General features: G+C 47.6%; 2 protein-coding genes and 1 non-coding gene across 6 annotated transcripts in view; all 3 read right to left on the bottom strand.

Annotated features, from left to right (window-relative positions):
- The window catches only part of LOC109258323 (uncharacterized), a 40,473-nt gene extending 22,901 nt beyond the window's left edge, over positions 1 to 17,572 (bottom strand). Inside the window, exons 1-4 of one of the 2 annotated variants that reach the window (XR_008419949.1) lie at positions 16,321 to 17,572; positions 15,786 to 15,949; positions 11,944 to 12,027; positions 10,000 to 10,049 (exon numbers count right to left, since the gene is read on the bottom strand). This is a non-coding gene — a transcript (uncharacterized LOC109258323). The remainder of the gene's footprint in view (positions 1 to 9,999; positions 10,050 to 11,943; positions 12,028 to 15,785; positions 15,950 to 16,320) is intronic. The other variant, XR_008419948.1, reaches the window with a different exon arrangement.
- ZNF34 (zinc finger protein 34) lies at positions 3,686 to 9,848 on the bottom strand. Of its 3 annotated transcripts, none has more exons than XM_019435047.2 (4): positions 9,490 to 9,612; positions 9,051 to 9,177; positions 8,494 to 8,613; positions 3,686 to 6,554 (listed from the first exon to the last, which is right to left on the bottom strand). In XM_019435047.2, exons 1-4 carry the CDS (start codon positions 9,520 to 9,522, stop codon positions 5,194 to 5,196), a joined length of 1,641 nt encoding a protein of 546 aa, XP_019290592.1. In that variant the 5' UTR covers positions 9,523 to 9,612; the 3' UTR covers positions 3,686 to 5,193. The 3 variants fall into 3 exon arrangements, with proteins under 3 accessions (XP_019290592.1, XP_019290591.1, XP_053752288.1); XM_019435046.2 differs by having other exon boundaries at positions 9,051 to 9,195; positions 9,490 to 9,552; XM_053896313.1 differs by lacking the exon at positions 9,051 to 9,177 and having other exon boundaries at positions 9,490 to 9,848.
- A 313-nt stretch (positions 17,573 to 17,885) lies between the features above and the next one.
- On the bottom strand, positions 17,886 to 20,608 carry RPL8 (ribosomal protein L8). The gene is made up of 6 exons (XM_019435055.2): positions 20,482 to 20,608; positions 20,104 to 20,250; positions 19,883 to 20,024; positions 19,133 to 19,351; positions 18,314 to 18,429; positions 17,886 to 18,083 (listed from the first exon to the last, which is right to left on the bottom strand). The coding sequence occupies exons 2-6, from the start codon at positions 20,239 to 20,241 to the stop codon at positions 17,925 to 17,927; spliced, it is 774 nt and encodes a 257-aa protein (XP_019290600.1). The 5' UTR covers positions 20,242 to 20,250; positions 20,482 to 20,608; the 3' UTR covers positions 17,886 to 17,924.
- Between the last annotated feature and the right edge of the window lie 5,339 nt (positions 20,609 to 25,947).

The following is a 25,947-nucleotide window of genomic DNA, read 5'->3' as shown; positions in this document are numbered from 1 at the left end:
GAAGAAAAACAGATCCAAGAAACCTATGAAATGTGATCAAAAGTACCAAAGTACACATTATACAATTCCAAGAAGGAAAGGACAGAAAGGAGCAGAAAAAGGTATTTGAAGAAATAATGGCTAGAAACTTCAAAATCTGAGGAGACATGAAAATACTTGTCTAAGAAATTCAGTGAACTCCGAACAGGATAAACTAAAAGAGACCCACACTGAGACACATTATAGTCAAATTGCCAAAACCCAAAGATAATGAAAATGTTGAAAGAAGCAACAGAGAAACAATTCCACATGCACAAAGGAGCCTCAGTAGGATTAACAACTGATTTCTCTGAAGCCAGAAGGCAGTGGAGGGGTGGGGGGTGGGGGGGTATTAATAAACTTGAAAGGAACAAAGTTGTCAACCAAGAATTCAATATCCAAAAAAACTATCCTTCAAGAATGAAGGTGAAATGAAGACATTTCCACATAAAGGAGCACCTGGATGGCTCAGTTGGTTGTGTCCGACTTCAGCTCAGGTCATGATCTCATGGTTTGTGGGTTCGGGGCCCACATCAGGCTCCATGCTGACAGTGTGGGGGACTGCTTGGGATTCTCTCTCCATCTCTCTGTCCCTCCCCCATTTGCACTTTCTCTCTCAAAATAAATGAATATACTTAAAAAAAAAAAAAAAAAAAAAAAAAGGAAATGATGGGGCGCCTGGGTGGCTCAGTCAGTTAAGTGTCCAACTTCAGCTCAGGTCATGATCTCACGGTCCGTGAGTTCGAGCCCCACGTCGGGCTCTGCTCTGACAGCTCAGAGCCTGGAGCCTGCTTCAGATTCTGTGTCTCCCTCTCTCTATGACCCTCCCCCATTCATACTCTGTCTCTCTCTGTCTCAAAAATAAACAAACATTAAAAAAAAAAAAAAAAAAGGGGCGCCTGGGTGGCGCAGTCGGTTAAGCGTCCGACTTCAGCCAGGTCACGATCTCACGGTCCGTGAGTTCGAGCCCCGCGTCAGGCTCTGGGCTGATGGCTCGGAGCCTGGAGCCTGTTTCCGATTCTGTGTCTCCCTCTCTCTCTGCCCCTCCCCCGTTCATGCTGTCTCTCTCTGTCCCAAAAATAAATAAAAAATGTTAAAAAAAAAAAAAAAAAAAGGAAATGAATTGTTTAGAAATTCTGGAGGTCTAATAACTTTTAGGGAGAGGAAAGAAGGAAGGAAGGAAGGAAGGAAAGAAGGAAGGAAGGAAGGAAGGAAGTGTGGGTAGGAGGGAGGAAAGTTGACAGAGCTCATTAACAGTACACCTGCTCTACAAAAAATACTTTTCAGGAGGCACCTGGGTGGCTCAGTCAGTTAGGCGTCCGACTTCGGCTCAGGTCATGATCTCGTGGTCTGTGAGTTCGAGCCCTGCGTCAGGCTCTGTGCTGACAGCTTAGAGGCTGTAGCCTGTTTCAGATTCTGTGTCTCCCTCTCTCTCTCTGACCCTCCCCCATTCATGCTGTCTCTCCCTGTCTCAAAAATAAATAAACGTTAAAAGTTTTTTGAAAAAAAAAAAAATGCTTTTCAGGCTGAAATGAAAGTACATTGCACAGTAAATCAAAGCCATAGGAAAAAATAAAGAACACTAGTAAAAGTAAATAGGTAACTATAAAAGATAGTATTACTTCACTTCTGTTACGGTTTGTAATTTTTCCTACATGATTTGATATTCAACTGCATAAAATAATAATCATAAGTCTCTTAGTGGGCATAAAACATAAATGTGTGATCTATGACCATAACAATGTGAAGGGGGAAGGTCAGCATTAAATATGAAGAGTGTTTATACTATTAAAATTAAGCCAGTATTATTCAAACTAGGTTGTTCTATTGGGGCACCTGGGGGGCTCCATTGGTGGAGTGTCCAACTTCGGCTCAGGACATGATCTCACAGCTCATGGGTTTGCAGCCTGCGTCGGGCTCCGTGCTTACAGCTCAGAGCCTGGAGCCTGCTTCTGATTCTGTGTGTGTCTCTATCTGCCTCTACCCGCTCGTGCTGTCTCTCTCTGTGTCTCTCGAAAATAAACATTAATAAATAAAATCTTAAAAAAAAAAAAAAAAAAAGGGCACCTGGGTGGCACCATCGGTTAAGCAACAGACTCTTGATTTCTGCTCAGGTCATGATCTCACAGTTCATGGGTTCAAGCCCCACATTGGGCTCTGCACTAAGTGTGGAGACTGCTTGGGATTCTCTCTCCCTCTCTCTGCCCTTCCCCCTCTCACACGGTCTCTCTCAAAGTTAACTTAAAAAGAACAAACAAGTTGAAGGACTCATTTCCTATTCTAAACTTCCTAGAAAGCCACAGTTATCAACAGTATGGTGCTGGCATATAGATGAATTGAACAGAACCCAGAAATAAACCCTTGCACATATCAATTGATTTTAGATAAGGGCACAAGACCATTTGTTATGAACTGTTTGTGTTCCCTCCCCCCGTCCCCATTTAAACATTGAAGCTCTAACCCCCAATGGGACTGTATTTGTAGACAGGGCCTGTCAACTGGTGATAAAGTTTAAATAAAGTCATAAATATGGGACCTAATCTGATAGGGCTGATGCCCTTATAGAAGTAAGAGACATCTGAGATCTCCTTCTCTACCATGTGAGAGCACAGTGAGAAGGCAGCTGTTTGCAAGCCAGGAAGAAAATCCTCACCAGGGTTGAATCAACCAGCACCTTGATCTTGGACTTAGTCTTCAGAACTATGACAGATTTGTTTTTGATAAATTTGGTTTTTAAGCCACCAGTTCTATGGTATTTTTATGGCAGCCTGAGCCAATACAGGCATACCTCGTTTTACCATGCTTTGCTTTATTGTGTTTCTTACAAACTGAAGATCTGTGACAATCCCATGTCAAGCAAGTCTATTGGCAGTATTCTCCCAACAGCATTTATTCACTTTGTGTCTGTCACATTTTGGTAATTTTTGCAATACTTCAAACTTTTTCATCATTATTACGTTTGTTATGGTAACCTGTGACCAGTGATAATGATTCACATGATGACTACCATTTGTTTGAAATAAACTGTTCAAGGTACGTACGCTGGTTTTTTAGACATGCTATTGCACACTTAATACGCTGTCCCGTAAATGTAACTTTCATATGAAATGGGAAACCACAAATTCATTTCACTTGCTTTTACGGACATATGTGCTTTATCACAGTGGTCTGGAACTGAGCCCTCAAGATCTCTGAGGTATGCCTATACACCATTCGATAAGGAAAGCCAAGTCTTTTCAAAAAATGTTGTAGGATGGGGCGCCTAGGTGGCTCAGTCGGTTAAGCACCTGACTCTTGGTTTTGGTCATGATCTCACAGTTTGTGGGTTCAAGCCCCACATTAGACTCTGCGCTGACGCACAGAGCCTGCTTAGGATTCTCTCTCCCCTTCTCTTTGCCACTCCACAACTTGTACTCTTGCTCTCAAACATATATGAATAAACTTTTAAAAACAATGTTGTAGGGAAAATTGGAGGTCTACTTCCAAAAGAAGGAATTTGGACTCTTACCTTATACCATATTAAAAAATTAGCTTAAAATGGATCAAAGACCTAAAACTACAAACCTCAGAAAAAAACAGAGGGGCAAATCTTCCTAACCTCGGACTTAGCAATTTCTTGAGTAGGACACACAAAGCACAGGCAACAAAAGAAAAAAATACACTGAACTTCATAAAAATTAAAAACTTTTGTGCAACAAAGGACACTAATAACAGTAGACAGAACTCACAGAATTAGAGTAAATATTTCCAAATCATATACCTGGTAAGGGATTACTATGCAAAACATACAAAGAACTCCTACACCTCAACAATAAGAAAGAACCCAATTCAAAAGTTGGCAAAGGACTAGGACAGACATTTCTCCAAAGATGATATACAAATGGCCAATAAGTGCCTGAAAAGATGTTCAACATCATTAGTCATCAGGGAAATGCAAACCAAAACCACAATGAGATACCACTTCACACTTATTAGTATAGATATTATTTTTAAAAATGGAAAAATTGGGGTGCCTGGCTGGCTCAGTCAGAAGAGCATGCGACTCTTGATCTCAGGGTTGTGAGTTCAAGACCCATGTTGTGTATAGAAATAAATATATCAAACTTTAAAAAATGGAAAATAACAAATGTTGGCAAGGATGTGGAGAAATCTATTCATTGCTGGTGGGACTATAAAACGGTACAGCCACTGTGTGGAAAAGTCTGGCCGCTCCTCAAAAAGTTAAACGTGGAATTACCATATGATCCAGCAATTTCACTCCCAGGATTATACCCCAAAGTACTGAAAGGATCCAAAAAATACTTGTATACAACACCCAAGTGCCCATTAAGAGATGAATGGATAAATAAAACATGGTGTCTACAAATCAAGGTCATATTTTTCAGGCATAAAAAAATGACATTCTGATACAGGTTACAACATGGATAAATCTTGAGGACATTATGCAAAGCGAAATAAGCTAGATATAAAGGGCAGATACTATATGACTCCATACCTGAAGAAGCCAGAATAGGCAAATTCACAGACAGAAAACAGAACAGACTGTCAGCAGCCGAGAGAAAGGGAGAGTTATTATTTAATGCGTACAGAGTTTCTGTTTCAGATCATAAAACAGTTCTGGAAATAGTGGTGATGGCTATACAACATTGTGAGTGTATTTAATGCCACTGAGCTGTACACCTAAAAACAGTAAGATGGTAAGTTTTAGGTTATGTGTATTTTACCACAATATCACCTCTATTAAGATACACGGAAAAGCATGAACATTATGCTAATCTTTTTAAATTACAATATGTAAATACGTGGAATTTTTCCAGTGTGAGTTTTCTAGGATCGGGGAAATAACAAAGGTGAAGATCCTCTGTGCTGCAATGACAAGCACGTAGTATTTTCTTTTGACAACGTGCTGACCTGTGTGAAAGGAAGCTTATACTAAATCAGCAGTAATGGATTCATTTTCTAAACGGGGGGAATCACAAGAACTTCTTTTTGCCTACCTCTCTCTCAATTTCTCTAAAATGAACATGCACGGCTTTGGGATTAAGGAAAGAGTTTCGTTGGTTTTTAATTAGAAATGCCCTTCATCTGTGACAACACTGTACGGACAATAAATAAAGGGGTGGGGTGGGTCATATGGAGAAGTGCACAGCAGAACTCATGGGCCCTCGTCCACAGTCACCTCGCAAAGTCCTCCCGGAGGTGAATCCTCTGATGCTGGCACATGTTGGAACTGTGCCGGAAGGCCTTCCCACACTTGCTGCACTTGTAGGGCTTCTCCCCAGTGTGGATCCTCCGGTGCTGGATGAGGTAAGTACCCTGGCTAAAGGCTTTCTTGCAATCGCTGCATTTGTACGGCTTCTCTCCGTGGTGTGACCTTTGGTGGTGGATGAGTCTGGAACTGTTGTGGAAGGCCTTCCCACACTCACTGCACTTGTACGGCTTCTCTCCCGTGTGGATCCTCTGATGCTGAATAAGGTGTGTGCTTTGGCTGAAGACTTTGCCACAGTCATTACACTCATAGGGCTTCTCTCCAGTGTGGCTTCTCTGATGTTCAACCAGTTTGGTTTTTTGGATGAAGGCTTTCTCACACTCATTGCATTTATAGGGTTTCTCCCCAGTGTGAATTCTTTGATGTTGGATAAGGTTAGAACTTTGGGTAAAGCCTTTGCCACATTCTTTGCACTCAAATGGCTTCTCTCCAGTGTGAGTCCGACGATGCCGGATGAGGATTGAGCCATCGCTGAAGGCTTTCCCACAGTCATTGCACTTATAGGGTTTCTCTCCAGTGTGGATTCTCTGGTGGTAAATAAGGGAAGAATAGGCACTGAAGTGTTTCCCACAATCACCACACTTGTAGGGCTTCTCCCCGGTGTGAATCCTCTGATGCTTCATGAGGTTGGGCCTTTGGTTGAATGTCTTCCCGCACTCACCACACCGGTAGGGGATCTCCCCTGAATGCATCCTTCGGTGACTGATGAACTCGCAGCTCTGGCCGAAGGCTTTCCCACACTCTTCACACTTGTAGGGCTTTTCTTCACTATGAAGCCGCTGGTGCTTGACGAGGTTAGCACTGTACCTGAAGGCTTTCCCACAGTAACCACAATGATGCAATTTTTTCCCAAGAGGAATTATCTCAGCTTCTTTAGCCAGATTTGCACTGAAGAATTCCCCGGAATCATGGACTACACTTATCTTTTTTGTCCTGTGTACACGCTTATGGTTATTGAGGTATGATCTCTGTTCAAAACTTTGTTCACATATATCACACTTGTGAGGTCTCTGGTCAGAGATCGGGCTTGACTGGAAGCTGAGGCTCCCTGCAGACTCCTGGATGCTCTCCTCATTAGTCCATGTGACGGGCCTCAGGCATCTCTGTTCCACAGGCTCGTCCAGGCTGTCCTCCGGCTCCCGGACACACGCACGGGCCTCTCCGGGCTCAGGTCCCTGGGAAACGGCACTCTGGAGTCGATCCAGTTCTTCCCCATCAAGCATTTCTCCTGAAGACAACTCACTGTACTCAGTCCTGGTCCCACGAGCTGAAACAACAAACACATCTCTGGACCACCTGTTCTGACTTCAGAAGGAAGGTACGAAGATGCTGCCAACCATCGGTGCCGTACCGATTCCACCATCTCCAGGGTTACGACACCTTGCAGAGAGGACAGCCGGTAGCTCAGAGGCTTAAAGAACTTACCCAAGGCTGCAGTCATGTGGCAGTGCAAGTATTTAAACCAGGCCTGATGAATTCTTCCTGCCCGCCTTCTGCCCACAAAACCTTCCTAAGTGGGGCTATAGGGCGCAGGTCCTCATTACAAAGGGACAGAACATGGAAGCTTCATGCCACCATGGAGACCAGGGGGCCCTGAGAGTCACAGAGGACATCTGACAAAGAAGTGAGTCTGAGGCCACTTAACAACAGCTAATTCACCCCAAAATTCAGGGTAGGAAAACCAGGTGCCTCCTCAGGACATCAGAAGGCCAACCTCGTGCCAACCGTGGGCCTTGGTGTCCCTGAGCTCCCCCTAGCAGGCTATACCCATTCCTGTGTCTTTTCTCAGGGGCCTGAGAGGCAATTACCAGCCCCTTAAACTCAAGGTGCCACACAGAATGGTTCCTGATACCTTCCTGATACCCTCAAGCCTCCTCTCCTTCCTGCCTTGACCAGACATTCATACACCAACTCCCCTTGCAGAAACATACCACCAGAAAGGCACTTTCTGTGAACCAAGAGAAACATCCACAACGACCCCAAAACGGGGACAACCAAATGTCAACAAGAATGGAAAATATCTTGGAGTGCCTGGGTGGCTGTCGGTTAAGCATCCAACTCTTGATTTCAGCTCAGGTCATGATCTCACAGTTCGTGGATTCGAGCCCCACATCAGTGTGGAGCCTACTTGGGATTCTCTCTCTCCCACTCTTTCTGCCCCTCCCCTGCTCTCTCTCTCTCTCAAAATAAATTAAAAAAAAAAAAAAAGGAAAATAATTTGTGGTAGATTCACATGGCAGAACATCATGTGGCAACGCAAGAGAACAAACTGAGTACACCACAGCAGCCCTCACAACGTTCAGATGCGTGAGACAAGACACAGAGCTAAGGGGCAGAGTGCGGTCCCCAGGAGTCAGAGAGAAGCGTCCTGTGAGGAGCAGTGGGAAATGACAGGAGGCCCAGTGGGCTCCCAGGGAACTAGAAAAGTTCTACATCTTGATCTGGAAGAGGATTTTTATAAAAATTCACTGAGTTATAAACAAGATTTACCCTGGTTCTAGAAGTGTTTATATTTGAATAAACAAATTTACAAGAGAGAAATTCAAGTCCTTTGAACCAAGAGTTGCTTCTTAGGACATCACCAAGACGTGCAAAATAACGCTTATCAGAGTTGTTCATGGCAATGAAACTACAGAGCACCCTTCCCACTGGCACTTCCAACAAAACCAGTGACTTGTGCATAAAGATGGACACTCACTGAGTGAAAAAGGAGGTGACAGCAGTACACTTGGGAGCACTGCATCCCTGTCAAGAAGCAACATTCGTATGGGCGTGAAACAGCACGAGAAAGGGGAGAGTAGGAACACACTGGTATCTGGGTGATGACATATTCTCTCTTTCTTGTAATGGTCCGTGATTGCCAAGTGGCAATTTTAGTAAAGAAGAATGAAGCGATGGTCTCCATACTATGGCCCTGCCTGACCCTCCTCACAGGGCATGAGCTCTGGAGGGCAGGGCTCCATGAGGTCCCATGGACCCAGCCTTCCCTCACAGCACACCCGAATGCCCTTCCCTCTTCTCCTCTGCCAACAATGCCCCCTCTCACCCTCCTAGAAGATTCAGCTCAAGAATTACCACAATGAGGTACTCAGAATAATGCTGCCCCAAGGCACCTTGTTCTCAATTCCGGAACCATTAACCATACACCCTGGACTCCAACAGATGCCTGTTCAGCAGCTGTTGGGGAAGAGGCCCCCTTCACGCACCTGAGACACTGACTCTCGGTCGCCCTTTCCCTTTGGCACCCTGTGCATCCAGGACCCATGGTTCATCCCCTCGCTCCAACTGTGTGATCACCCCAGGCTTGGGACCTGCACGTCCAGCTCCTAAGAAGAAAACAGGGCCTGGGGTTGGTGCCAAGGAACAGGGCTGCACTGAGCATGATCTCACAACATCTCCTTCCTGTGGCAGGAAGAGAAGCACAGGCAAAGTGGGGTGATGGGGAGTCTGGACACTCTGGAGGGCTGGGGGCAGTCGTAAAGAGGCAAATTGAACACAGGGAACAAAAGTGCAGAGGGCTCTCTCCTCTTGGAAGGTACACAATCCCTCTGGGGAGGGACCTGTCTCGGGTCTGGAGCAGGAGGCACTCTTATCTGGGAGCTCAGAGTCAGATGACAGAAGCACAGACCCAGCCCTGCCTGGCCCCTCCTCTAGCAGACCAGGCCTGCCCAGGACCAGGGGGAAGAGGCCCCCAGCCCAACCCCTGCTGAGCCCTCAGTTCCCGGGGCTGTTCCCTGAGCTGCATCCTAGCGAGGGGCCTTACCCAGGGAGACCAGATTCCTGTAGGTCTCCAGCATCACGTCCCTGTAGAGGCCCCTCTGAGTAGGGCCCAGACGGCCCCACTCCTCCCGGGAGAATAGCACGGCCACGTCCTCAAAGGTCACCTCAGCCTGGAATGACAAGGGCTGCTGCAGGCCCAGGTGCGACTCAGCGTGGGCCCTGGGGGCAGGTGCCGCAGAAGCATTCTAGGAGCAGCAGCACAGGGGCAGCTACAGGAATGATCCCCCAGCATGACCCAGGGGAGTGGCCCGGGCCCTTGGCTGCTAAGCCAGCCAACTAAGGAAGGCCGGGGGAATCCCAGGGTCACTCCTCCTCTGCTCAACGCCCCAGACCAGACATGCCTCACAGTGCCTGCTGAGGCAGCAGAAGCAGGAAAGCCCTGTGTGGAGACTTCACACCTCCCAGGGAAAACGGATGCTCACCTGGGGCAGGGCAGACAGGTGCAAAGTTGCCATCGCCTGGCACCCTGGGCTTCCAAGGGGAGGAAGTCAGCAGTAAGCCACTGGTGCTGAGGGAAGAGAAAGGAACACGTGGAGGCCCAGCCTGGCCTCTCCTGTGGGCACCTTCAGGACCATGTTCATCCCCATCAGGGCACAGCTGGCCTCCCAGGCTGACTCTGCTCCCTGCCTGGGGCGACCCTGCCCAACTTGGCACCCAGTACACAGACACGTGCACAACTCCTCGGGTCATCTGCTCCCCTCAACCTCCCTGACACGCCAAGCTGTCTCATTCAGGAGAAAGACGGAGATACCCATTCACTTTACATGAAAGAGTAAAGACAACACGTTAAGTATCGAGGAGAAAGAGAAAAAGAAAAAGAAAATCGATGGAAGGCATAGAACAAAGTCAAAGTACAGATGGCAAAAAATACAACAGTAGTAGAAACAATTCAGTGGATGAGTAATGATACGAAATAAAACAATTAAACTCACCTACTAGAAGCACAAGACTCCAACAGATGCACACAACGCATCTACATAACCTAAAATAAAGTAACACAAAGGCTGAATATAAGACAGATTAAACAAACGCTAATTAAAATAAAGCTGTAGAAGATATATACCTTTTCTTTGCCTTTAAAGCTCTTTATTGAAATATGACATTTATGAAGAAGAGTTGAGAAATCCTGAACACACAGCTCCGGGGGCAATCACAAGGGCCCACACCCACAGAACCAGCACCAACGTCAGCCCTCCTGCCCCTGCAGGCACTACTTCCTCCCTGAACTCCCAAGAGTGAAGCTCTACCCTGAATGTCACCACCACAGATCAGCTGTGCCTCTGGTGAGTTTTTTATCAAAGGAAATATAAGCTGTCTATACTCTTGACTTCTTCCCCTCATTCATGATATTTGTGAGCTTTTAATATGCATTGCTATGTGTGGATCAGCATTTATTTAAACCAATTAAAACAGAACTGAAAGCAAAAATTATAGGAACAAAAATAACAACACACGTTAATAAAAGGAAAATCCACCAAAAAGACGTAATTACAGACATGTATGTATCTACCAACAAAATCCAAATGTAGAAAGCCGATGCTCTAACTGAAGCAGCAAAGAGGAACCTGGCAAAGCTCCACTGGAATGAGAGATTCTAACACATATCCCTCAGAAGCAAGAGGACTGAGTAGAGAACTGCCACTTAAAACATAGAGAATAGACACTTTCCAAGATGCACATCCAAAACTATTAAAATAACATCATGAACCAGGTGACAATGAAAGTTTCAACAACTTCCAAAGGCTGACATCATTTGGAAAAACATTCTCTCACCAGACTGCTGTTATGCTGGAAATATATGCTAAAAACAAGTACCCCTTTCCAGAAAACCATAAAAATGGAAACAAAGGCCACCTAACAAAAAAATATACATTCTTTAAAAATTTTGTTTTAATGTTTATTTATTTGGAGAGAGAGAGCACGAGCAGGGGAGGGACACAGAGAGAGAGGGAGACAGAGAATCCCAAGCAAGCTCCGCACCATCAGTGCAGAGCCCAACGAGGGGCTTGAACTCACCAAACAAGAGATCATGACCCGAGCTGAATCCAATAATCAGACATTTAACCAACTGAGCCACACAGATGCCCCGAAAAATGTGCATTCTTAATGCACTTATTTTAGCATAAGAGAGACTGAAATAAACTATCTAAACATTCAATAAGAAATTAGACACAGACTGAGAAAAGTGGATTCAAGGAAATATTAAAAAAAAAAAAAAAAAAAGAACACCACTCAATTTAAAGAAACAAAATAATATCTGGGGCACCTGGGTAGCTCAACTGGTTAAGCGTCTGATTTGATTTCAGCTCGAGTCATGACCTGACCTCACGGTTTGTGAAATTGAGCCCCGAGATGGGCTCCACACTGACAGTGTGGGAGCTTGCTTGGGATTCTTTCTCTCTCTCCTCTCTCTGCCCTGCACCCCCCTTGTGTGTGCTCTCTCTCTCCCTCTCTCAAAATAAGTAAACATTTTAAAATACATAAAAGAAAGAAACAGAAAATAACACTGGTCCTTTAGAATGCTAATAACAAATATCTGGCAAGTCCAATGAGGGGGATGCAACAGAAAAGATAGAAAAAGAAATACTAAAGTCAGGGAGGGGGGCACCTCAGTGGCTCAGTCAGTTAACCGCCCAACTCTTGATTTGGGCTGTCATGATTCGAGGGTTGTGGGATCAAGCCCTGTGTCAGGCTCCATGCTGAGTATGGACCCTGCTTAAGATTCTCTCTCTCTCTCTCTCTCTCTCTCTCTCTCTCTCTGCCCCTAGCCCCTCTCCCCTACTGACGCTCTCTATGAAATGAAATGAAATGAAATGAAATGAAATGAAATGAAATGAAATGAAATGAAATGAAGTGAGGGACACAACTCTACATACCATACATTCAACAATGGCCATCAAGTGTTGTCCAAAATGCCAGGGACAAAATGGTAAAACTTCACTGAAGGACATCAAAAAGACCTACGGAGAAACAGACAGTATTCATAAATAGGAGGATTCGATTTCATAAAAATGTCAACTCTGCTCAAATAAACCTATTAATTCTGTGCAATCAAAATTGCAACAGGACATAACACGAAACCTGACAAAAATGACTAAATATCAAAATAATCCACGATGAACTAAGACAATGCCAAAAAAGAACTAAGGTAGGCAGAGGCATGCCCTACCACTTATCAAGACTTACTGTAAGGCTACGGTAATAAAAGCAAAGTGTAAGCAAAGTAAAGAAGATAAGGAACAGACCCATGCATATGTTAATGACATGCTATTCATAATGGTACCAACACAACTGATTTTCCTTAGGAAAATAAAATTCAATCCCTGCCTCCTATGGCCAACAAAAATATATTTTAAGCACATAAAAGACCTAAATATTTTTTTTTTTCAAATTACAGCTACTCTAGGAAAATAATACACAAAATACAGTCCATAGAGGGAAAGTTGCTTAATTTTACTCCAAAAATTTTCTGTACAAAACACAAAATTAAAAGACAAGATGCAGAGTGAAAGATATTTGCAGACATAATACATAAGAAAAGATACACAGAATATATCTTAAAACACACACACACACACACACACACACACACACACACACAAAGGAAAAGACCATTCATTTAAGAAACTAAACACAGAATGACTTGGTATGTCACAGATGATGAAATCAAAGAGTCCATTAAACATTTGAAACGATCTTCAACGTCATTGAGAATTGGAGAAATGCAAATTCAAGACTTCTCTCCCCACAGTTTGGGAAAAATATAAAATGCTTCGCAATATCAAATGTTGAAGACATAAAGAACAATGAGATTCTCAGGGTCCTGTGGGAGTATAAACTGGTACTCTGGGAGTATAAACCAGTATAAACTGGTACAGTTACTCTGGAAATCCACCTGGCACCACCTGGAAGAGCTGAAACCCTGTAAATTCAGTCAGGAAACCTAATTCTAGGTATGTGCCCTATAAAAACTCTTGCTAATGCACACAACAAGATACACAAGAATGTTACCATGTGGCTGCGTGTACCAAAACAAACAAACAAAAAAACACCCCAAAATCAGAAACTTCAGTATCTACTATCAGGGAACAGTCACGGTCACAGCGATTGAAAGAAATGAACCACATCAATGTCAGAGGCAATACAAAGCTATAAGGTTGAATGAAACTGTTAAGTGTAGAATATCAGTAGTACATAATGTACGGTATGCAGACTTTTAAACACAAAAACTGTAGTGGGTATGTAAAGGTATAAGAAAATGTGTTGACAGCAAAATAATAATCAACAGAGTGAAAAGGCACCTAAGGAATGGGAGAAAATATTTACAAACCATGTATCTGATAAGGAACCAAGATCTAAAATATATAAAGACCTCACACAACTCCACAGGTTAAAAACCAAAAACCCAACTTAAAATGGGCAAAGAACCTAAATTTCTCCCTCAAAGCATACAAATGACCAACAGGTACATGAAAAAGTGCTCAACATCACTAGAGAACTGCAAATAAAACCACAATGAGTTATCACCTCACACCTGTCACAATGAGCATTATCAAAAAGCAAAAGATAAGTGCTGGTGAGGATATGGAGAAAAGGGAGCCCTTGTGCACTGTTGGTGAGAACGTAAACTGGGGCAGCCATTATGGAAAACAACGCAGAGGTGCTTCAAAAAATTGAAAATAGAACTAGCACATGATCCACCAATCCCACATCTTGTTATATTATCCAAAGGAAATGAAATCACTCCCTGAAAGAGAGATCTGCACTCCCATGGTCACTGCAGCATTATTCACAATAGGCAAGACAAGGAAACAACCTAAGTGTCCAACGATAGATGTAGGGACACAAGATGTGGTACGTGTACACAACGGAATGTGACTCAGCCACAAAGAATGAAATCTTGCCATTTGCTACAACATGGGTAAACCCGGAAAATATCATGCTAAGTGAAATAAACCAGACACAGAAAGACAAATACTACATGATCTCACTAACACGGGGTATCTAAGGGCCCAAATCACAGGAGCAGAGAGTAGAATGGTTTGGCTGCCAGGGTTTGGGGGTTGGGAAAAATGGAGACATATCCATCAGAGTACAAACTTTGAGTTGCGCTAGATGGGTAAGTTCTGGAGATATAACATACAGCACTGTGACTACAGTTAACATGACTGTATCGTAACTCTGAAACTTGCTCAGAGGGTAGATCTTAAATATCCTCACCACAGAAAAAACAAAAAAAGGGCACCTGGGTGGCTCAGTAGGTTAAGCATCTGACTCGATATCAGCTCCAGTCACGATCTCACTGCTAAGATTGAGACCTGCATCGGGCTCTGTGCTGACGAGCAAGGAACATGCTTGTGATTCTCTCTCTCCCCCTCTCTCTGCCCCTCCCCTCCTAGTGCTCACTCTCCCTCAAAACGAAAAAAAGAAAACAAAAAAAGCAAATGGTGCCTATGTGAGGTGCTGGATGTGATTATCTCACAATGGACACCTGTATCAAAACATCAAGTGTACACTTAAAACTTCCACAATTCCTGTTTGTCAATTACACCTCCATAAAACTAAAACAAAATAAAAAACTGCTGAAAGTATGTCCAAACTAAGGGTTGCTTAGGGAAGCAAATGGGACTGGGGACCCTGCCTCTAAGGGCAATTTCACTTCAACAGCTTTCTTAAAAAAAACAAAAAAACAAAAACTAGGAGCGCCTGGCTGGCTCAGTCAGTAGAGCATGCAACTCTTAACCTCTCAGGGTCATGAGTTCAAGCTCCAGTTCAAGACTCTCATGGGGTCTACTTTAAAAAAAAAAAAGGAGGGGGGGACGCCTTGCTGGCTCAGTCCCTATAGTATGCTGCTTCCTTAACCTTGGGGACACAAGTTCAAGCCTCACATGGGGCATAGAGATTGTTTAAAACAAATAATGTATTTTTTAAAAATTGAAAGCTTGAAATACACGTGGCAAACCCAGTCACTAGGGTTTGCTATAGGGTTTGCTAATCTATTCTCCATGTTTTTAAGTTTTCTCTAAAAAAGATTTGTTTTAATGTTTTCAAAGCACAAAAGCATGGTGTATTTTTTTAAATAATTTTTTAAAATGTCTTCAGTTCCTGACCTTGAATAGAGGCCTCTAAGAAGACACATAAAAACGTGGCTGCTAGGGGAGCCTGAGTGGTTCAGTCAGTTGGGCCTCCGACTTCAGCTCAGGTCATGATCTCGCAGTCTGTGGGTTCCAGCCCCCATCGGGCTGTGTGATGACAGCTCCGAGCCTGGAGCCTGCTTCGGATTCTGTGTCTCCCTCTCTCTGCCCCTCCTACACTCACGTTCTGTCTGTCTGTCTGTCTGTCTCTCTCTCTCTCTAAGATAAAACAAACATTAAAAAAATTTCAAAAAAAAAAAAAAACCCAAAAAACGTGGCTGTTAAGAGAAGTCCTTGGAGCGCCAGAGGCAAAAGAGGATGGTTAGGAAGGTACATCGGTGGGGCAGGCATTTCGGGGAATTGCTAAAGGCAAGAGGGAAGCGAGGGGCACGGGAAGGGGGATGGTAAATGGGAAGGACAAGAGCCGAGGAGAAAGAGTGTGTTTTGGCATTAACTGACCGAAGCTAGAGACCCGGTGAGGAGAGAGATGGGGCTAGGGACAGGGAACAGGACGACTCAGTGGAGAAGCGGGGGGGGGGGGGGGGGGGAGCTGGGGAGGAGTGGGGAATACAACCTGGACCCACATGCGAGGGAAAGACTCGGCTCAAGCCGGGGGCTATGGTAGCGGGGTTTATTTGGAGAGCTGGCTTACCGTCTGCGAGGTGGAGAGGAGCTGGCAAGGAGAGGGCCTCGAGTCACCAGGCCATGAGGGTCCCGGGCATCCGGGGACGCAGCCCTCTAGGGCGACCTGGGAAGAGGAATGCGGTGGAGAGACGCCGAGACTCCCGGAGTCATAAAACCCGGGAAGGGGAGTCTCGGGCGGGGCAGGGGCCCGGCAAGGAATGACTCCCGGCCAGGGCGATCGGAGAGCGGGACGCCAGGCTTGGGGAGGACACCAGTCGGGCTTTGGGACCCATCGGAAAACGCCGGAGCAGGAACAGGGCTTTTCGTGAGGACTCCGAGAGTGGGGAGGGAGCCTGCCCGAGGGACGCCGGGCGGGAAAGGTCGTCGACAGCGGGGTGGGCCCCGGCCCGAGCATCGCGTTGCTACAGGGAAGCGCTGGCACCCCGCGCCCGGGAGACCTCGCGGTCACCGCCGCCCCCACCCAGCCACACTCACCTCAGCACCGCAGAGGAGCCGCCGCCGGGCCAGGCCCTAACAGCCCCACCCGCGGCAGCACGGCAACCCAACCGGAAGTGACCTCCCCACCCCGCGTCCGAAACCGGAGGTACCCTGGGGCCGCTCTGGGAAACGGACTCCACGTCTCTGTAGTCTCCTTAAGGAACTGTAAACTCCATGCCGGAAGCCGGGAGCGCTGCCACTGGGTGGCAGCCTGGAACCATGACCCCGAAGCTTCAGATCCGAGGCAAGGGGAGGCTTAGGAACCCATTTCGAAGATTAATAAACTACAGCAATTTTCAGGGGAAAGCTCTCTAGTAATTCCTCAAGGCACTGCCACCAACAAAAGAGCAGGTCCTTTCCTTTACAGAGAATGGCAGAGAAGCCACGTGACGACCAAGAAAGATGCTTATTGGTTAGAGCCCCTTCAGTTCAGCACACTGAACGCAAGCTGCGTCCACTCTACCTGGGATAAGGGGTTCCCTGGTGCTTGCGAGTAGAACAAAGCCTCCCTGGGGCCACTTCTTGGCCAAGGATCCAGACCACTTTATCCAGAAGGGGAAAGCAGTGGCAGGCAGGTTATTCTACAGATCAGGTGACCAAGCCTAGCCCTCTTTCGTTAAAGAGGAAACCCCAGCCTCCTGTATGTTCTACCCATTACCAAGGGCTAGCCCTGCTAGGTTCACTGCCTAGGTGTGGTGGGTGGTCAAGAGGCCAGTGGAGACCGAGAAAGCAAGACCTGTGGGCAAGGTTCATGCTAGAGACAAGTGCAGACCCCACCAAGAAGCCACCTGGCAACAACAAAAAGGTCTGCTCTCTGGTGGGAGACACCTGACTGCACACAGCCTCTCGAAACAACCCTGAGGTGACTGGTTCTGATGCACTCTGGGAGATGGTCCCCAGGAACTCTCAGTCCCTTGCCTTCCTGCCCGTGGTCTGTACAAGGAGTGTTCTACTTCAAACAGCCACCCACCTCTCTGCCCCCAGCCTTCCTGCTTCAAGGTATCACTTACAGAGGGCTGCAGCCCCTGCTTTTTACACAGGTTCACAAAGGGAACCACTGGGGCAGGGAGCTCTGGGAAGCAAGTGTCCTGGTTCTGAGGCTGCCATTACCATCTCTGTGCCGGACTGGCTCAGCATTATCTGCCTTGGATCTACCACCTTTGATGAACTGTCAAAAGTTTGGGACAAGGTACCATGAGCCAAACAGGGAGCCCATTTGTCCTGAGAAACTAACCTATCCTGGTCCTGGCTTCCCGGCTCTCCAGCCTGCAGCTTCAGGAGCACCACTCTCACCCCAAAGAATCCATACCCTGACCTAGATCCTCCAAACACTCGAGAGAAGTTAACACAGATGTGGGCAGAATTCTCTGCTCTGTGTAGTGCACGGCACAGTAGTTTCCAGGAATCAAGGTGTGAAGATCCCTAGCACCCCACCTCTTCTTTCCAGAGCTTTCACTGTTCACTGGTGCATCTAACTTCATCTTCCTTCTCCTTACACAAAGAGCTCCATGGAGGTCCTCCCGGCAAAGACCCTTCCCTCTGAAACCACAAGCAAGCACAGCTTAGTGGCAAAAGGACAGATTTTATTGAGCTCCTCGTCCCTAGTTTTCTTTCTCCTGCACAGTCTTGGTTCCCCGCAGACGCCCGGTCCGGCGGGCAGCAATAAGACCCACTTTGCGGCCAGCAGGAGCATCTCTGCGGATAGTAGAGGGTTTGCCAATGTGCTGGTGGTTGCCACCTCCAAAAGGATGCTCCACAGGCTGCAAGCAGAAAAAAGTGGTATTAACATAGGGATGTGGACCCCGTCTACCTCAGGACTTGGTAAGAGCAGGATCAACTGACATGTGCCAACAAACCGTAACACAAAAAAGGCTCACGTTACGTACCCTCTACCACAGAGAGGAGACACTCCAGGAAAGCACCTGTCCATCCAGCCTCCCAGCCCCCAAATCTCTCAACACCCCAACTGCCCGATTTCTGGGTTACTTACATTCATGGCCACACCACGCACACGTGGCCAACAATTCCTCTTTGCCTTATACTTGTGGTAAGCACGCCCAGCCTTCAGAATGGGCTTGTCAATGCGGCCACCTCCAGCCACCACACCTGTTGGGGAAATCAGGCACCTGAGGGAGGTGCACCATACCCTCCCTCCCAGAACTTCAGGGCCCTATCAGGCTCTGAGCATCCTTGCCAGTACCCCACCCCCACACCAACCACCCTCTCACTACAGTCCTACACCATCACACAGTTCCCAAAATTTCATTAACGCCCCAAAACTACCACTGAGCATTAAGACCCTTCGCAACCCAGTAGCCAACATTAAATTTTTCTGGATTTCTCAGGCAGCCAAGCCAAGCCTTTCCCCACGTCATCTGTAATGTCGACCTCAACCCATGATTCTCCAGGGAAGCTCCCACTTTGCTGTGTCGGAGCGGATCACTCAATCTAACCTCCAAACACCAACAGGATGGCTAACCCAGCCTGACACTCGCATCTTGGCCAATTTTGCTTACTTCGTAGTAAACATACACTCAACAGCATCCCTTGGGTTTGCCACGAGAATAAAAAAATGTTGCCCAAACAGTAAAGTGAACCAGGGCTCAAATCTTCCTTAAAGCATTTCCTAGTAGCTTAAAAAAAGTTACACATCCCTGAAAAAGCTCTTAACTACACGGACATGACAGCAGGAATCACGGAAGGGCAGATTAGGCCACACTACAGACAAGTCTGACCAACAAGTCCCAAAGCCCAGCTCTCGCTGTTGACTTCACAGGCACACAGTGTTCAACTGCTGCCTGCCACTCACCAACCACAGCTCTGTTGGCTGAAGAAATTACTTTCTTTGAGCCGGAAGGCAGCTTCACTCGAGTCTTCTTGGTCTCTGGATTGTGGGAGATGACAGTGGCGTAGTTTCCGGAGGCTCGGGCCAACTTGCCCCGGTCACCAGGCTTCTCCTCCAGACAACACACAATAGTGCCCTCGGGCATAGTGCCCACCGGGAGCACATTGCCTATGTTGAGCTGGGCTGCAAGAAGCACCATAGGTCAGTACAGCAAAGTGGTCCCCCTTAACTACTGCTGATCGGAAGCAATGCAAACCCAAGTCCCCAAGAAGGCCAGCACAGCCCACAACATCCAGCCTCCTCCTACACAGCTCTCTGGGCATCCCCTCTCGTGTGTTTAGCCAAACAGCTCTAAGTGAGACTTCTGCCTGGATGTTCCTCCTGACTTACGATGTAACCCTCCTCCCAGCAACCACAGGTCCAATCCCCTCCCCATCTCGACCTTCCACACCACACGCAAAGCTTACCCTTTAAAAAAAAAAAAAAAAAGTTTTTTTTTTAATTTGAGAAGAAAAACAAAAGTAAAAACAAAAACGTGCGCGCAAGCGAGTCAGGGGCAGAGAGAGGAGGAGAGAGAAAATCCCAAGGAGGCTCCACACTGTCAGCGTCAGGGCCACCGCGGGGCTCGACGCCTCCAACCGAGATCAAGACCTGAACCGAAATCAAGAATCCGACGCTTAAGAGACGGGCAACCCAGGCGTCCGCGAAGCTTACCCTTCTTGCCGCAGTACACGAACTGGCCGGTGTGGATGCCCTCAGCAGCGATGAACAGCTCCGTCCGCTTCTTGAACCGGTACGGATCCCGAAAGACTACCTTGGCGAGGGGTGCACCGCGGCCCGGGTCGTGGATGATGTCCTGCGGGCCGAGGTGGCATGAGTGGCGGGTCCCGGCGGGGCGCCCCGTGTCCCCACCCGCCCGCACGGGATCCCCGCACCTTCACGATGCCTTTGATGTAGCCGTGTCGCTCAGCGAAGTCCACGGCTCGCAGACGCGCAGCGCCCTTGCGGTGCTTGACGTGCGCGCGGAACACCGAGCCGGCGCCCTTTCTCTGCCCACGGATGACGCGGCCCATGGCGGCTGTCTGGAGGCGGCTTACGGTCAGCGCCCGGGCGGCCCAGGCAGCCCCACCACCCTAGCTTCAGGGTCCCAGGTCCCCAGGATCCTCCCTCCAGGTCCCGACCCTTTCCCACCCCCATCCCTGGCCCTGCACCCCAGCTCTCTCTCAGGAATCCCGCCGGGGTCCCTAGCTGACCCCAGGGCAGCGGATGGCGGCGGATAATGCCAGAGCCGCCACGCCACATACACGTCCTACCTGCTGCCGAGCGCGGCCGGAAGAGGAGACACAGCGGAGGAGAGCCGCCTTATCTTCCGGGGCGGGGCCGAGAGCCCCTTGACCTTCCGGCACGGCCGTGAGCCCGGTGCACGCCGGGATTTGTAGTCATCGCGCGGGTGCCCGCGGCCCTTACCCAGCCGCCTGGCGCCAGGTCACGCAGGTGACCGGATCTCTTGCAGCGGGGTCCCCGTGGACGGGGCCCGGGAGGAGGCGGGAGGGATGTCCGGACTTCACAGAAGTCTCACGGAGGACGAGCGTCGCCCACTGAGCGGCCGAGGAGACTCCCCCCCCCCCCCCCCCCCGCCGAGAGGTTGGGTGACTTTCCAGGGTTACGCGGACCCGGATAGAGCGACTTACTCCGGGCGCGGAGTCGCAGGGGTCCTCTCTTGGCCTGGTGAATGCCCCCTTATATAGCTAGAGCTCCTTGCAGGGTTACCGGCTCCCGTCTAGGGCAAGGGCCGCTTTCTAGGGTGAGGCCCTTCCTTGTAGGGTTGTGGGCCCCCTTTTAAAATGGGTGGACCGTTTGGGGGAACGTGGTGGCTTACAGAAGACGGGGGTCTGGACGAAAAATAGCAAATGTTCAACCACCGCGGGTGCGGCCGTTCTGGGCACGTTGCGACTCTGTGCACTGATAGGTTTTCGGAGAGGTCAGAGTGGCCGTACCCGGATGTGGGTATTGGGGAGAGAGACGGGGGCACCCTGGTCTTTGCTTGGACGACCCGGGCAGGGCATGGTTGGCGACGGTCGAGGAGGCTGCCACGGACAGACTGGGCGACAGTAGAGGTGCGGGAGTTTCAGTTGGGATGGTGGGACCTCCGGGGAGGAGGAGTGTCGCCCTCCTGCTCCCTACACCACTCCCTCCCGGGCACGTGGAGGAGGGAAAGTGAGGCCAGGAAATGGAGAGGGCAGAACTGGGGGCTTGGGAAGGGGGAGAAGAAGAGAGTGAACCATGTCACCGCTGCGAGAATGAGGAAAGGGAGACTGGACAAATGACCCTGAGGTGAGGGAACAGGATGAGCCTGCTCAGAACCCTATAGGGAGGGGTGGGTGAGGTTGGAGTTGAGAAAGGGAACAGCTGGTGGGGGACCCTTGGAGTGTGAGCTGGAGACAAAGATCAAGTCTGCCAGGGCAGGGAGCCCCCAGCTGGGCGTATGCTGCTGAGTGAGGACTTTCCGGAGTTCCGCCCCAGAGGAGTGGGAGGAGCCTTCAGGAAAGGGTGCCAGGGGTAAGACCTGGGGGTCACACAGAGTGAGAACTGCCCACAGGCAGGTCCAGGTAGAGCTTCTTGACTAGGGCTGTGGGTGTGCAGGGGAGACCAGTAGCGGGAGAGGTCGCAAGGTAAGGGGAGTGAGGACAGGGGTCCCAATGGACAGAGACTTGCACTCAGGACTTTGCAGTAGGGTGTTTGCTAGCAGCAGTGCAGTCAGGTAGGCCTTGGAGGGGCGGTGACAAGAATGACATCGTGAGAAAGTAAGAAGGGGGCCACGTGGCCACATGCTGAAGCGAAGAAGCAGAGGGGACTCGTGAGGCCCCAAGAGAGGCAACAGTTGGGTCAGCAGGGTTGGGGACTCAGGAGGCATCGCAGCCCTGGCAGGGCCAGGGGCTGAGGGTGATATGGGAAACAAAGGCAGAAGGAAATGGCAGATAAAGTTAAATTTCCTTATAAGCCACAGCCCATTGGCAAATACTTGAAGCAGGCAGAGTAAAATGTTTCTCCTTGAACTCCCTACTGTCTTAATGGTAATGCTTTGCTAGAGGGAAAAACAACCTTAGTTTGACAATAGCTAGGCCTCCAGTATCCTGTGAGTCTTCTCTAGCACATGAAAATCTCTTTGGGAACTTCCCCTGGACTCTACCTCCCCTGACTCCATGGTATAACCAGTCTCTCATGGTTCCCAGGAGAGCTCTTTCTGCTCACGGGTCCTGTCCCCGTGCTTTAATAAAATTACCTTTTTGCACCAAAGACATCTCAAGAATTCTTTCTTGGCTGTTGGCTCCTAACCCCATGAACCCCATTATCACCCCAAAAAACCTCATCAAGGGGCACCTGGGCCTCCTTGGGGCAGAGTGAGGGGTTTTGAGGTCAGCCCAGGATAGGCTCAGAGGACCAGAAAGGCACAGGGAGTGGCAGGGAGGTGGGGACGGTACTTGGACACTCAGGCTATGTGGTCCCTAAGAAGGTCTCAGATCTCTGGGATGAGATATGGTGGAGGAGGGCCCCCACTTTCTCTTTGCCCTAGAGCTCAATGCAGCCAGAAGGTGGCTAACCAGGCCTACTGCAGAACATGTGTTCAGAGCCTTGCCATAGGCAGATGGTCAGTAATGCCAGCCCAAGAGTTCCAGGGGATGAATGGCAGCTGTGAGCCCCCAGTGAAGGTTCTGGGCCCAGGGAAGCCCCGAGAAGTGCAGTTGGGGGCGGGGGAGGCTTGCTTGCTTGGATGCTTCCTCCTGAAGGCCCACCTGGAGATGGCAGGCATGGACTGACTTAAGGGAGGGCAGCCAGTTCTGGGGCTCTCTGAGGTGCAGACACTTGCCTGATATTTATTGTGCCCCTGCCTCAAGCTCAGCGCATCTGTTCTTGCAGAGATGGGGATCCTGGCTGGTGCCCTCCCCCTTCAAAGTCCAGAGATCTCTGACTTGCCTCCATCTCGCTAGCCTGAATGTTAGTCCCCATGTGAGGGGCCGCCAAGCCCGGCACACAGCAGGAACTCCACAAATCTGGGTCACCTGATGATGGGGACCTCTCCAGGGGCAGCCACACTGGGCATGGGGGTTCTCAAGCCTTCAAGAGGGGCCCATCTGCCTTTGCTCATGCTGGTGAGCCAGCCACCTTTCCCATGCCATCCAAGGTTACCTCTTCCCAGCATTTCAAACTTTATTCTTAGTTCTTTATTTTCTTTTAAAGTTGCTTTTTAAATATTTTTTTTGTCATGTACACACAAGAGTAATTTGGTTTAAAGTTTTGTTTTTTAACATTTATTCATTTTTGAGAGTGGGAGAGACAGAGCATGAGCTGGGGAGGGGCAGAGAGAGAGGGAGACACAGAATCCAAAGTAGGCTGCAGGCTCTGAGCTGCCAGCACAGAGCCCGACACGGGGCTCGAACTCACGGACCGCGAGACCGCGAGATCATGACCTGAGCTGAAGTCAGACGCTCAACCGACTGAGCCACCCAGGCGCCCCAAGAGTAATTTGGTTTAAACATGCACGACCACGACTCTCTTCTGTCTTTTTGCACTTGGCTCCCCGCCCCCACATCAGCTGCCCTCGGGCAAATAACAACACTATGCTTCTATTCTTTCGTGTGGGAACAATAATACTGTCTTTCATACGGTTATTGTGGGAGTTAAGTGAGTGGATATACACCAAGGACAAAAAGCATGCCTACAAAAGTCATCAGGGCTAGAGAAGTCAGAGTGGGCACACTTGGACACCAACCAGAGAGGTGTTTTGAGAGCGACCCGAAGAGAGCCCTAGGAGGCTTTGAGGTACCCAGACAAAATCAGCTTGTTGACATGGGTGCTAGCTTCACAGGATATTCAGGGTGTGAAAATTCATCTGGCAGTATGCAAAAGGTATTTGTAACTCCTTCCTATGTATTCTACTTTTAAAAATACTGTTTTTTTGTAAGTGTGCATGAAAACTAGTAAAAATTCTTGGGATGTCTTTAGACCTCCAAAAGCTGTGGAAGGGGTGGTGTCCAACTCCGTACCTCCAAGCAGAAAAGGGGAGCCCAGCTAATACCTGGGGTAAAATTGGAGTAAAGGATAATTCTTATATATAAATATCCAAAGCAAAACAAAAATGAGGAAAATATACATGTTGAGACAAACCAAACAAAATTTAAGTGAAAAAAAGAAGAATCAGTTCTTTCATTCATGTTTTTAGTATCTGCATATATGCGCTGAAAGGTTCTAAGTGTATGTAAACAGGCATACCTCATTTTATTTTTTGCTGATACTGTGTTTTTTACAAATTAAAGGTCTGTGGCAACCCTGAATTGAGCAAGACTGTTGGTGCCCTTTTTCCAACACCATTTGCTCACTTATGTCTCTGTCACATTTTGGTAATTCTCGAAATGTTTTAAACTTTTTCATTATTATTTGTTATAGTGATCAGTGATAGGACTTGCCGAAAGCTCAGATGATGGTTAGCATTTTTTAGCAACATAGATATAGATATAGATATAGATATACATACACATATACATATATATACATATACATATAGTTATAAGTTATTTATTTGAGAGGGAGAGCACAAGCTTAAGCAGAGGAGGGGCAGAGAGAGGGGAGAGAAAGAATCCCAAGCAGTCTCTGTGATGTCAACGTGGATCCTGATGTGGGGCTCCAACTCACAAACCATGAGATCAAGAGTCAGACACTCAACCTACTGAGCCACCCAGGCACCCCTAGCAATAAAATATTTTAAAATTAAAGTATGTATGTTGCTTTTTTAGACCTAATGCTATTGCATGCTTAATAGACTACTGCATAAACATAACTTTGTTATGTACTGGGAAACCAAGAAATTCGTTTGGTTTGTTTCATTGTCATTATTCACTTTATTGCAGTGGTCTGGAACCAAACTTGCAATATCTCCAAGGTATGCCTGTATATATATGTAAATTTATTTGTATCCTGCAAAGTATTTTCATTTTCTTTCAATTCCAAGTATGATTTTCTCTTCCTCCCGTGAGTTATTTTGCAGGTTGCTGTTTAGTTTCTAAGCATATTTGTTTAAACTATTTAGCCATATCTAAATGTAATATCTTATTTTCAGATAATGTAGTTTGTATGATGCCAATTACTTGCAATATAGATGCCTCCCGGGGCCCCTGGGTAGCTCAGGTTACGATCTCACGGCTTGTGAGTGGCTTGTGAGTTCGAGCCCAAGGTCAGGCTCTGTGCTGACAGCTCAGAGCCTAGAGCCTTCTTCGGATTCTGTGTCTCCCTCTCTATCTGATCCTCCCCCACTCGCACTCTGTCTCTTTCTCTCTCTCTCTCTCAGAAATAAATAAACATTAAAAATATTTAAAATATAGATGCCTCCTTTGCTGCCTTGTAGATTTTGGCTATTGTGTCCCTCTTCAAAAAGGTGGTCTCTGCTTTTGTCCCCCCTCCCCTTTAAAAAAATAAGAAAACATTTAAAGAAAAATATACGAGATTTCATCGCATAAGACTAAATAGTTTTGCTTAAGTTCTTTTAAAATTACTATATGTGTAAGCATTTATTCATAAGCATAGATTTGTGCGTGTGCTGGGTCACACTGTAAAGCATTTTTTACTGTGTCACAAAAGTTTGAAAGACACGATCGTAGAGAAGCTTTTTCAACTGTAGGGGAAGAGGGTGAAGGATACACAGGACCTCTCTGTACTGCCTTTGCAACTTGCATGATTTTATAATTATCTAACAACAAAAAGTTGAAAGAGAAAGGACGCTGCCT

This window comes from Panthera pardus, unplaced genomic scaffold (genome assembly GCF_024362965.1).
Source record: "Panthera pardus isolate Hobbes unplaced genomic scaffold, ASM2436296v1 HiC_scaffold_7, whole genome shotgun sequence".
In the NCBI taxonomy this organism is placed as follows: domain Eukaryota; kingdom Metazoa; phylum Chordata; class Mammalia; order Carnivora; family Felidae; genus Panthera; species Panthera pardus.
The sequence above is the reverse complement of the archived record's forward strand: the minus strand, read 5'-3'. Positions and strand labels throughout refer to the sequence as shown.

What these genes read in the sequence shown, in the direction of transcription:
- ZNF34 (XM_053896313.1), bottom strand. Translation starts at nt 9,757, where the DNA reads ATGACCCGAGGAGTTGTGCACGTGTCTGTGTACTGGGTGCCAAGTTGG. An exon ending in ACCTGTCTGCCCTGCCCCAG is followed by an intron (nt 8,614 to 9,489) that starts GTGAGCATCCGT and finishes TTTTCTTCTTAG; the next exon opens with GAGCTGGACGTGCAGGTCCC. An exon ending in ACCGAGAGTCAGTGTCTCAG is followed by an intron (nt 6,555 to 8,493) that starts GTGCGTGAAGGG and finishes TTGTTGTTTCAG; the next exon opens with CTCGTGGGACCAGGACTGAG.
- RPL8 (XM_019435055.2), bottom strand. Translation starts at nt 20,241, where the DNA reads ATGGGCCGCGTCATCCGTGGGCAGAGAAAGGGCGCCGGCTCGGTGTTC. An exon ending in AGCCAACAGAGCTGTGGTTG is followed by an intron (nt 18,430 to 19,132) that starts GTGAGTGGCAGG and finishes TTTCCCCAACAG; the next exon opens with GTGTGGTGGCTGGAGGTGGC. An exon ending in TGCGTGGTGTGGCCATGAAT is followed by an intron (nt 18,084 to 18,313) that starts GTAAGTAACCCA and finishes TTCTGCTTGCAG; the next exon opens with CCTGTGGAGCATCCTTTTGG.